Raw genomic sequence first — 12,305 nt, 5'->3', positions numbered from 1 at the left:
AAAAATAAGTATTCAACAGCAAAATTCCACTTTTTTCCCCCGTTAATCGTTAGTTACATTATGAGATTTTTACACTAAATAGCCGTCTACTAAATTAATAGTTGAAAAATGTGTGTAATTATTTTTGGCGAGCATCAAATATATCATAGGGAAAATGGAAAAATATAGTGATTAATTTTCCTTCATCGAAAAAGTAGTGTATATGTATCATTGGAGCTGTCAAAATGGATTTAGCTCATGAGGTTGGCCCAATCCAACCCGTTATTGGGGTAGGGTTGGAATATGATTTTCAAACCCTTGAAAAACTAGGGCTTATAGGCCTGATGCATAAAAGCCCTTGGCCCTCGACGACGTGTCATCGGAGTTGGTTTGGGGTCAGTCCATGAGTCAAAACTATTTATGAATCTTATTAGATTTTAGTGCGCTAGATACATATATTTTGGAATATATTGACCTAAAATTAGATGTACTTTGTTCTAGATAGACTCTATTCAAGTGAATTCACATGTATCTAGGATACATAGACAAATCTCGCGCCCTCGCCTTTCTCCCATCTTGTATCTCACTCGCATATCTAGGATGTATCACACCAAATACATGTATCTCGTGTAATTAGTATCATAGATACATGTTGATCACACTATAACTTTTGCTAGTATTATTGAAACAACATTACTTTAGCCATATTTGATTTGAATTTTTTTTTCATTTTCTTGATATAATAAAATTTTAAATGAAAAGAAAAAAAAGGCTAGCCTACCTCAACTCGCAATCCTTCTAGGGTTGAGCATTTTCAGGTCCTTCAAAATGAAGCATCGGCCTGTCCTAATCCATAAAATTCTTGATTTGTGAGGCTCGGGCCGGATGGGGTTGGACCGAATCTTTTTGACTACTCTATATATTAAATAATGTATATATATTTTTATTGTCTAACATGTTTTTCTTTTTGTGTTAACCTGCTAAACCAAAAAAATAAAAAAAATTGAAATCTTCGTTTATGTTTCATGTATCTACGCTACATCAACAGCATGAAGTCCCTTTGAAAATGTTGATTGAATTTTTTTCCTTTCATTAAATTTAAAAAGTTTTACAATAGACACATCGCCGTTTACTATTTTTCTTAATTATAAATTAATTATTATTCTAATATGTAGGACTTCAAAATTAATTAAATAATAGGATGAAGTGGAGGTTCGCATGCAGATTTATGTGTGACAAAAAGGTACTGTTAAAAGTTAAATGTAAGTTTTATAGAGTGGTGATTAAATTGATTTTGTTATATGGAATAAAATGTCAGTTAATCAAAAACTTTCTAGTACCAAAGACACAAGTTATATAAATAAGGATGTTATGATTGTGTGTAGACATATTATAAGCGATGTAATTATGAATGAGTATATAAGACAAAGTAGAAGTGACCTTTGTAGTAGACATACTGAAAGGATGGATACAGTGGGTTCAAGGAGCGGTATAAGAGAAGTGAATAAATAGGATATGACACATTTTCTACTTATCGAGAAATAGCTTTAGATAAGATGTTATGAAAATCTCAAATTAGTATAAAGGGTAGTAGATAGTTAATAATTGTCTAATACCTATTTACTATTCTATATTCATATATATTTGGCTTGGTGGTAGTATAGAACAATGTGTAATATTCTTTGCCTTTTGATATATGATATCACAAATTCATGTTGTTAGGTGACTACACCTTGCAGTTGTTATTACAACTCCTTACATATATTATGCACTGCTTTGCTTTGCGCTAGTCGTATTATTATAGTTTTTATTTTTGATTTTTTATATTTGTAATTGTTTATTATGTTTTGATTATCACATTATTTTGTTGTTCTTATTTTCTTTCACATTTTTTATTACTTATTTTTGCTATATTTGAGTCGAAAACAATCGAACGTTTATTTGTTGTAAAAAGATTTTGCATTATTTTAAAGATAGTTACTTCTAAAATACTCCCTATGTCCCTGTTTACTTGTCCATATTTTTTTTATATCTGTTTCTATTTACTTGTTCATTTTAACAAATCAAGAAAGGACAATAATTTTTTTTTCCTAATATGCCTTTATTTAATTCTAGTACTAATAAGTTGTAATGCATATTTTTTGGAACCAAAAAATATATTTATTATACTTAGAAAATTGCATGACGTTTTAAGTTAAGAGTAATATTGTAACTAACCTATAATAATAATTGATGCCTTAGTATGTTTAGAAAATTGCATGCCGTTTTAAGTTAAGAGTAATATTGTAACTAACCTATAATAATAATTGATGGCTTAATACGTGTGTCAAAGTGGATAACTAATAGGGACAGAGAGGAGTATAACTTTGACAAGAAATATTAAGTCACACTGACACACACGCACACTACACTAATTTTTTATTGAATATTTGGAACTACACCTATGTATATAAGATTAATTGCTCAAAATTTTGGCGCAATACTGTATTTATTTATTTTAAGAAAACCTGATGCCCTGATTGAGAATTGGGAATTAGGATTAAAGCCCTAGTACCGAAGACAGTAAGTTCTTGAGTTCACTGCTCTCATCGCCGGTCGCTGGTCGCCTGTTGCCGTTAACTCTACTCACGGCTACTACGGTAAGTTCCGCCCTCTCTCTATTTTTCTTCGAGAGTACTATTAATCCTTTTGTTTTAATAATCTATGATTGCTCTGGTTTGGTTTTTTGTTGAGAGTACAATTAAGTAAATAAAGGTGTGTTCTCTCTCTAACAATTGCTCGACTATTTGCCCTGGTAGTGTTGTTCCAGAAATGTCTGCGTAAATAGCTGTACAGACAATGGATCATGGTCACACACTTCAACAATTTAATGTAATGTTCTATTGGATAATATGGAGTATCTATGATTAAGTTTTGGTATAAATCTATACTTTGTTTCGTTCAAGTTATAAATTTCTCCCGGGATAACCGGATAAATCAGGATAAATTTATACCTTCAACCAAATTACTAAGTATTTTCATCCAGGATATCTCAATTTATCCCATTTAACTAGGTGTTATTTTATCCCACCTCTCACGTGGGATATATTAGTCTAAGGAATCCCGGGATAATTTAGTTCGCAAACCAAACGACCCTTAGAGAATTTGAGGATGTTTAGCTTGTGTTGTTATTGAGATTCTACCAAGCAGATTCGTTGTTCTAATTGTATGCATCTATCTGGTTGGTTACTTTTTCTTGTTTTCCTTATTACAACTTAATAGTTAACAGTTCCAATTTTTTTTAACTGTTTTCTTTTTTTATAATTCAGTCTGAAAATGAAGTTTATCATGAATGACTTGCGGAGTCAAATGAATGCTTAATGTTTTTACAATTGCATTTTGCCTTATGTAGAAAGAGATGTGTTTAATACAATTTCTGATGGTGTTATTATGAAAAAATCTCAAGAAATGAGAACTCATCCAGTACCATCGTAATAGTGTATTTGAGTTTTGTTTTCAATAGTAAAATTATGTTTAGTGTTCTTCACAAGTTCACTTTGTTTTTTTTTTTGAAACCCCTTGCCAGAAATCATGTCTCCATCATTGTGGCAGGGATTCATGGTTAAAAATGGTAGATTTGGTTCTGTGATGGATAAGGAGTTGCTGACTCTGGTTTTTCTTTGTGCAATGCTTTGGACTTGGCTACAGTTTGCCAAACTTTTTACTGAAAATGTCAAACTGGGTTGAACCATGCTAATCAGCAATTTGGGTTATTCTTTGCCTGTTAATGATGCGAGTATACCTATTAAAGAAAAGCTGAAATGGCCAGTTGATGCTTTGCTTTATTTTGTTGGGGTAAGCATGACTGCATGAGCTTTATTGGTGATTTCACCTTTCAAAATAAACCCCAAAAGACAAATTTTGATACATTGAACATGCTTGTAACAAAACTAAAATTATTTCTCGCTAGATATTTTTCCTGATAATTTCTCGCTTGCTCACCATATAAACCAACTTAATTGGAATTTCAAATAAACGAAATATTGAACCCTTTTTGGCTATTCCCTGGAAAAAAATAATTTCCCACCCCTCTTTTGGCTCATTTCTCTCCCTTTTCACCCTCTCTCTGTCGGAGTTCACCAAGTTCAGTGCGGCCAACCAAATACCGGCAGATTATTGTTGATTTTAAGCAAAGATAATGTTCATTCAACCTCAGCATCTTCCCTGGTTTTGTAGTACTCATTTTGTCCGAGAAATAAACCCGTATAGCAGCAAAATCACCATTTCTTGATTCCCCTTCAAAATTGTCTGATTATTGGTGATCTTTAAACTAATCTAGGCTCTAGAATGTTTGTCTAAATTGTTTTGTTGTATGAGCTTGATATATATGGGGTGTGTATTTCAGATTTTGATTGAAACTTTCTGCCATGTTTTTTGGGGACAATGTGTGTGAAACAATACCTCAACTCACTATTTCGCTTAGGATAACAAAATGCAAAACTGATTTTCCGTCTAGGAGTTCTGCAAGGATGTGTCTTCTGGAAATTCATTTATAAGCATCTTGCAGTGTATATTTTGCGTAATTGTTATTGCGCTTCCCTTTTTTGTTTGCTAAATAGCTGATGTAAATGCATGCCGCCTGAAAGTTCACCTCTCATAGCAGTATTTTATATGGATTAAAGCCATCCAAAAAGAAGGGTTCTCTATTTGCTGATATTCTTTTGACTTGAATAAACCAAACATGAGTGTAATGTAATTCCACCAAAATTTAAATAATAATCTCTGTATATTTTTTCAAAGGGTGGGGAGAGTTTCCAATTCTTAAGCTCTACACATTTCTATTCATATTGATGGGCCAAATTTTCTGTTGGATTCAAGGAATCCCAAAGTTCACTATCCTTAAGATTTTCTGCTGATGGACACAAATAGAGCACACGACCAAGGAAAAAAGGCAATGAAAAACATAGTAGAGGTCTCATAGCTTAGTATTCATAGCAAAAGAGAAGAAAACTAGTAGACCATCTATATGCTATACCATTTTATACTATTGGAGGATTGATCTGTATATTTCGAAGGGTCAATTCTGGATTTCAAAAATTCAAGTGCAAATGCGGGCTTTATAAAAAAGAGAAGAAAAATGAAAAAGAGAGTGACATCATGGACTCACGGGCATTACATCAGCAACAACAATGGGATAGGAAAAAACAGGATAATTGTAGAATGAAATCAGTGACGTGAAGGAAGTGATTCTTTTATTTAGATTTTTGGTTCAAGTGGTTGTTTATATCTGCAATTCTCCTTGGTATTCTGTTGGGTGCAAGGAGACCGCCAAATCAGTACTTCTTCCAATGCCTGCTCCTTTTTGATATGGACTTCCTTACTGGTAGTAGGTATGGACTTAATTTCCTCAATCAACTGTGCACCCGATAAATTTGTTTCCTTAACAGGAAGTACAAAGAGGTTTGAAAGATCTAATCCTCCTAGTATTAAAACAAAAGATCCATAAAATATCCTGTTTATTTTTTCCTATTATTTTTTTCTTTTATAGGCTGATATCCTTCGGAACATTAAGATATCCTGTTTGCTGAGAAACTTTAGCAATCTTCAATTCCATGAAGCTTGTAAGTATCTTCCCTTCTCTGCATATTTGCCTTGCCTGCGTATAATTGTAGTACACACTGACATCATGTTCATGGAATCCAACATTTGCAGACATGTTTAAGTGAGGGCAGGGGCTACTATTTCCCACCATGCCACATAGTTAATATATGTGGTTTCCGGGTGTTACTTGACTGCCCTTTGGACCTTTCAGCCCTAGCTGTATTTTCTCCCCTACCAATTGTTATTTCTTCCCTGCTTGATGAGAAAGCTTCTATTCATAGCGGCCAAAGTTCATCAAATTCAGAGTCTGTAAGACAGGAAGTTTCGGAGCTTCTTGATTCCAAAAAATTGATTCAGGCTGAGCCTTGGTATAAAACTGTGAAAAGTTTGCAGCTTTGGAGTATTTATTCCATAGATGTGGTACTAATCTCAAGTCCGATGGGTATGCTAGGGTTACCTTTTCTTACCCGCCTCAAAGACTTCAGAGCAAAGGTGATAGAAAGGATATTTTCTTGCATTTATAAATACAATGAACCTTATGCCGGTAAATGTTTTTCTTTTAATGTGGTTATCTCATCAGATATATGCAACGGAAGCAGCTTCCAGACTAGGAAAACTGATGATGGAGGACCTGATTTCCATGCATATGGAGTTGAGACAATTCTATGGACCTGAAGAGTCTGGTTGCCCTCAATGGATGACATGGGAAAAACTTGAACTACTTCCTAGGGCACTAAAGGATATTGTTTTAGGCAGTGACAGGACAGAGCTCGGTGGATGGATGTCCATATACAGGTAACACTTCTTATTTCATTTAATTGAAAGATCTATTTTGTCACATTTCTTGTGATTTATCAACTAGTGTGTTCCAACTTACCAGAACTAGTTTGCTACTTGCACCTATGTTTTAAAATACTAGCTGTGTTTTTTTTTTGTAGGATGGACTTGGATGTAAATGTTTTAGGTCATACAAACACAGAGAAGTAAACGTACCTAAAAAAATGAGGAACACATGATTCAGGGATCTCATAATTTTTTCCACCAATACAAGCGCACACCTTTTTCATCCTAAATTTGATATATTTGTTTAAAGTCATAGTCTTCAATTATTTCTATGAACTTGAGGATATGCTTTTGCAAATGAGTTGTCTGCTCAATAGAGTGGGCATTACACTGCGACATGAAAATAGTATTGATTTTCAGCTTGGGATAAGAGTGGAAAGTATGTAGCAGTCGGTTCTGTTTCAGTACCATATATAATTACATGTAGATGCATATTTTCAGTTAAAAACTTACTGATTTGGAAATGGACAGTTTTACAAGTTCTGTTACGAATCTGAATGTTCATCCCAGTCTGAAAGAAAAGGACTCGGTGCTCATAGCCAGTTGTCAAAAATGAAAAAGTAAACAGAGACTCTTAAGCTCTATGTGTTTGTTATGGTTTATTGCTTGTTGATTCGCAAGTGATAAGAAAAATTTCAGTGCAGCTGATATGAAGGGTTGCATGGAGAAGGTTCAATTCCTCAAGTATGCTGAAGAAGCCTGCTATAATGGCTCATTGACCATAAAAGCACTGAGTTCTGGTTTAGAGATAGGTGCTTGTAATTGGAATATTCTAAGTCCAAAAGGAAACATTATTTATCTTTCTGGCTCTGTTTTTGCATCAGCAACTGCAACCAGTTTCGATTACAAAGCTCTTGAAGACAGTGATGTTCTATTATATTCAGACTTCGCAGCCTGCAATGATGTTGATGGTGAAAAGAACGATTTCCCTCCTGCTACTGGCAGTTCCTATTCAAGGTACATTCCTTTTGTATTATATGGAATATTATATATACTATTGAAGCTGTCCGGCATGCATATGTGAGATAAGATTTATAGGCTAGGTTTTTTCTCTTCTTCCTTTCAAAGATTATCTTCTCCTGTTCTCCATCCATCGATTGGTTCATCTTTATTCATCTTCCTCCATATCATTACATATTTTCTGGAAGGGAAGTAATGATCTTCGAAACTTGGCACACGTGCAGTAATATTGGTAGTTGTTGGGAAACAATACCTGAATCGTGGCTGGATTCAGATGAGTACTCTGAAGAGATGGAAAAAGTATCTTTTATATGTTCATGTGTGTTGGACACTATTAGTGATGGAGGATCAGTCCTTATTCCCATTGGACGGCCCGGAGTCATGTTGCAGCTGTTGGAGAACATATCACTTTCACTAGAATCTTCAAATTTAAAGGTATGTTGTAAGATTGCATGTTCGTGCAGTTATTTCAATTCTTCAACAAGTGATTAGGTGATTGTCACATGGATTACGCTAGAAGATCGGTATTTTTAGCCAAAAAAGTACCAATATTGTGTTCCTTAGAAGTTAGACCCCTTTTCTTGCAGTATCGGGGTGGAAAATGCAGATAGTGCTGAGAATTTTCACCTTGAGAAGCTTAAAGTGGAATAGTATTCAAGTTATACATGATAAGGATTAGATATATTATTCTGATTTGGGAAGAAAAGGAAATATAGATTGTTTGCTGCCATTTTTACTAGTTCGAAAAGAATTATATCTAGAATTCAGAAGTGCAACTTACTGCTTGAAAGGAAGCAACTGTGTTTATAATAAAATAGCAGGGTATTTTTTAGGAATATCTTTCCTGATTGATGCTTCCTATTTTTTGCTTACAATTATGTAAAGTTTGTTTTAGACCACAAATTTCAAAAGTCTTTTTTTTCTTCTTAAACACCATCCCAAGTTAAAGGGTGCAACGATAAATGGGACTGAGGGAGTGTAAAATATTTGTAACAATTATGTCAGTCAAGTGTACACTATCTTAACTATTACTATTTCCTATCAAGAATCTGAAGAATTGGGAAACTTGCCTTTTTTTCATGTAACTAAAATATCCTATATAAGTATTTATGTTGTTAGCCAAATACTTCAACAATTTTTTTTCTTTTCATCTTAATAATTTATTGGAATTTGAGTTCAACGATCTCCAGGAATTTCTGAAACATGAGACTATCTTTTCTTAATCGGTATGAAAAATGAGTTTACTTTCAGGGAGGGGAGATCCATAGCATTTGTCCCATATCTACCAGTGCAGCTTGTTGGACTTGCTAGTGGAGATATAAATTCTGAGTTAATGTTAATTGTAATCCTGATAGTGTGAAGGAATGAGCATCGAGAGACTTTGTCTCCCAGATATCATATGCACTTGTGGACAATTGCCATCCGCTGTGCAAAAAGTTAGTTTTGAATCCGTCTTTGATCAATGCACATGGACAAGAGTCCTCCAATTCTTAAGTTTTGCTTCGTTTTTGTATCTAATTTTAGTACAGTTGGTTCTGGATACCTAACTTTGCGTCAGATGAAATATGTTTTTCATGTATTTAAACTGGATGTTTGTGTTCTGTAGGTTCCTATATACTTCGTTTCTTCTGTGGCGGAAGAGTTGTTGGCATTTTCCAATATCATACCTGAATGGCTGTCCAGTCAACTGCAAGAAAGAGTACTACATTAACTGATTAATACTATGAATCTTGTGATTTTATTCTTGTTGCTGTTAAAACAGAAGTCACAGGTCCACTGTTACCATTTTTTTAAAGTCACTAGTAGAGATAATGTATTTCCTTTTGTTTTATGTTGTGGATCCACAGTTTTGTTCTGGGCAACCACTATTCACGCATATTCAGCTGTCAAACGAGAAAAAACTCTTCGTATCTCCTGCAATACATTCTTCGAAATTCCTGTAAGATATACTCTGTCCCCTCATGTCAAGATATAAGATAAAGAAATGAGCACAGTAACCTGCTTAAGAAGCTTGCCGTAGAGAGTATTTTGTTTTTTTACAGTTTTCTATCCTTTTACATCTTTTGACTTCATTGTTGTCTGTTACTGTCAACATCATTGATGAAGTCTAATGTATGTGTTTAGAACAAGTTGGCAGGAACCTTGCATAGTATTCTGTCCTCACTGGAGTTTGAGACTTGGCCCTGTTTTCCATCTCCTTCAACGTTGGTGTGCAGATCCTAACTCGTTGCTTATCATTGAGGTGCCTAACTGTTATATGATTTTTTCATATTTTCAGATCTTATGCACCTGGTTGTTTGACTAATGTGAGGCTTGACTATATTTTTAATGTCTCATATTTCACAGGAAAGAGCTGATATCAAGTTGGCTTTGTTGCCTTTTGAGCCAATGTCAATGAAGGTCCTTCAATGTTCATTCATCTCTGGAATAAAGTAAGCTTACTCTTTATGATACCCTATCTCATGTGTGGCAGACAACACACTTTTTATAGTTTTGGTGCTATATGGGTAGTTTATTCACTAAATTTGCAACTAGGATTAAGAGGTGCCTTAAGAGAAAGAAGCAGATAAAGGATGTTTGTTGGAAAAGTAGAGAATGTTTGATCGAAAGTCACTTTACTGCTTACCATATGATTATCTTTTCTAGGAACTTTATAGTAGAGTTTTGGAATTAATGAAGAACCATTAGATTGCGCTCCTGGATGGTTTAGGAACCGATCCCTTTTAGTGTGAGTTGATTTAACCAGCAAACAATTAAGTTGAAATGTTTACTGGTTTATTTTTCATTTAAAGGAGTCTGGGGAGGTGGCATAGTGGTTTAGTCATTTTCTCTACAGAGTAGTGGTTAGACCAATTTTATTGCAAGGGCAGAGTGCTGGCTAGTCAAGAACTCTATGTCCAGAAGATGCAAGTTGCAGAAATGAGTATGCTAAGATGGATATGTGGGCATACCAGGAACAATGAAATTAGGAACGAAGATATTTGGGACAAGATGGAAGTGGCCTCCGTGGTGGACAAGACGAGGGAAGCAAGGTTGAGATGGTTTGGGCGTGTGAGGAGGAGATAGGTAGATACCTCAGTAAGGAGGTGCGAGAGGTTGGATATATAGGGTACGATGAGAAGTAGTGGTAGGATGGAAAAACTATTGAGCAGAGCTGATTAGACAAGACATGGCGCAACTGCAGCTTATCGAGTATATGACCTTAAAAGGGTGTGGAGATTATGGATTAGGGTAGAAGGTTAGTAGATAGTGGAGTGTTGTCTGTCGTAGTATTAGCCTTATTTTTGTAGTGTATTGCTTTTGTTTTCTATCATCATCTGCTGTTTATTGTGTTTCACTTATCGCACTATTTTGTTGTACTGATTCCTTATTAGTTGCTATGTTTTCTTCAGTGTTGTTTTTTTCCTTTTTCATACCTACCTTGTTTTGTTGTACTCGAGTTGAGGGTCTTCCAGAAACAACCTCTCTATCTCCACGAGGTAGGGATATGGTTTGCATAGGCTCTGCCCTCCCCAGGCCCCATTGTGAAATCTTATTGAGTATGTTGTATAATTATCAAGTCCATTCGAGTAATTGTTTCTATTTTATTTCAAGTAGGTACATTTCTGTAGCTCTTCAATTACCTTTCTGGCTTTGACTCATTAGAAATACAAACTTCATTTTCTGTTTGCAGGCTAAAGAAAGCTATACCTTTACTAAAGATATTACAACCTAAACACGTGCTGGTAGGCTCTCTCTTCTGCTCTAAGAAACTGAACTGTTCAATATGTTTCTGATAACTACTCTTGCTCTTTTCAGGTCCCTGAGAGTTTGAGGCCCCATATCAGCTGTTGGAACCCCAAATTTTCGGTCCAAAGTTTCTCCGAGAATGAAACTGTAGTTGTGCCCAAGTTGAAAGCATTTGCAGATATGGACATTGCCATGGACGTGGCTTCTGAGCTGCTCATTGATACAAAAATGATAGAGGGAAAAAATATTGCAAGATTAAAGGGAGAGTTGCTCATTGAGCAGGGAAAGTATCGGTGTGTTGTTAGAAACAAGCAAGTGCTTTCTTCCCAAGTTAGGCCATTGCTATTTGTGGGTAGAGTTGACTTGGACTCCCTTTTGATGGCTTTAAAGAAGATGGGGATGAAAGTAGCTGCCCAGAGTAGTGGTGGATCAGAACATGTATCACTTATATTCATCTCGGAGCCCAGTGAAGCCTTGATAGAGGTTACATCAACTCAAACCACCATAAGCGTTGGTGATGAGACTACTGCTTCCTTGATTTCTGAGGCTGTTCGTAGCACTTCAGTTTGTTTCTGATAAAAGATGGTGGCCCTTGTATATACCTAGATGCCAATGGCTCCAAAAAAGAATCTCTTACCAAAGCTGAAAATGTTTTCGAAATGAAAATCAGACAGATTTGGGAACACATAGTTAAATGTCTTCCAAGGAGTTTCTTAAATTTTTCAAGAAATGCCAATGGAACAGTTGAGGTTGAAGCAATGTCACATAAATCATGTCCAAGTTTGACTAAACTAATGCCAAAATGGTCTTAAATGAAAAATGACACCTCTTTCTACTGTTTTATATATGGCATTATATGAAAACATTTTTCTTAATTTAGGATACAATACAAGTTCAAACAGGATCGGTTTTATAGTGACTTGCTCTATATAAAGCTCCTCTCCTTATGCTCAAAGTAAACTAAGTCTCTCATTCTAGTATTACCTCTACTTTTAAACAATTACATATATTATCACTTTTAATATTTTATTTACCATATATTTTTAAATACATAATTAGATATATAAATCCCTTAAAATTAGGATTGATTAATTATCTTTAAATTTAAACACCAAAATAATAATCCTATTTTAATTAATATTTTTTCTCTCTCATCAAGTTTCCCTTTGGCATCTCTCCAGAACTTGGTCAAATTAGGGAAACTTACATAAATA

General features: G+C 34.8%; 1 protein-coding gene across 9 annotated transcripts; it reads left to right on the top strand.

Annotated features, from left to right (window-relative positions):
* The first annotated feature begins 2,370 nt into the window (after positions 1 to 2,370).
* On the top strand, positions 2,371 to 11,846 carry LOC101250484 (uncharacterized). 9 transcript variants are annotated; one of them, XM_069295177.1, is made up of 14 exons: positions 2,458 to 2,618; positions 3,545 to 3,813; positions 5,034 to 5,348; positions 5,507 to 5,579; positions 5,671 to 6,051; positions 6,140 to 6,354; positions 7,042 to 7,359; positions 7,587 to 7,797; positions 8,969 to 9,061; positions 9,210 to 9,301; positions 9,487 to 9,604; positions 9,709 to 9,794; positions 11,036 to 11,087; positions 11,161 to 11,846. In XM_069295177.1, the coding sequence occupies exons 4-14, from the start codon at positions 5,571 to 5,573 to the stop codon at positions 11,665 to 11,667; spliced, it is 2,082 nt and encodes a 693-aa protein (XP_069151278.1). In that variant the 5' UTR covers positions 2,458 to 2,618; positions 3,545 to 3,813; positions 5,034 to 5,348; positions 5,507 to 5,570; the 3' UTR covers positions 11,668 to 11,846. The 9 variants fall into 9 exon arrangements, with proteins under 9 accessions (XP_010318312.1, XP_069151283.1, XP_069151281.1 ...); XM_069295178.1 differs by having other exon boundaries at positions 2,480 to 2,618; positions 3,571 to 3,813; XM_069295182.1 differs by lacking the exons at positions 3,545 to 3,813; positions 5,034 to 5,348 and adding an exon at positions 6,874 to 6,962 and having other exon boundaries at positions 2,452 to 2,618.
* The last annotated feature ends 459 nt before the right edge of the window (positions 11,847 to 12,305 follow it).

This window comes from Solanum lycopersicum, chromosome 3 (assembly GCF_036512215.1).
Source record: "Solanum lycopersicum chromosome 3, SLM_r2.1".
Classification (NCBI taxonomy): Eukaryota; Viridiplantae; Streptophyta; class Magnoliopsida; order Solanales; family Solanaceae; genus Solanum; species Solanum lycopersicum.
This window is presented reverse-complemented; position numbering and strand designations above follow the sequence as displayed.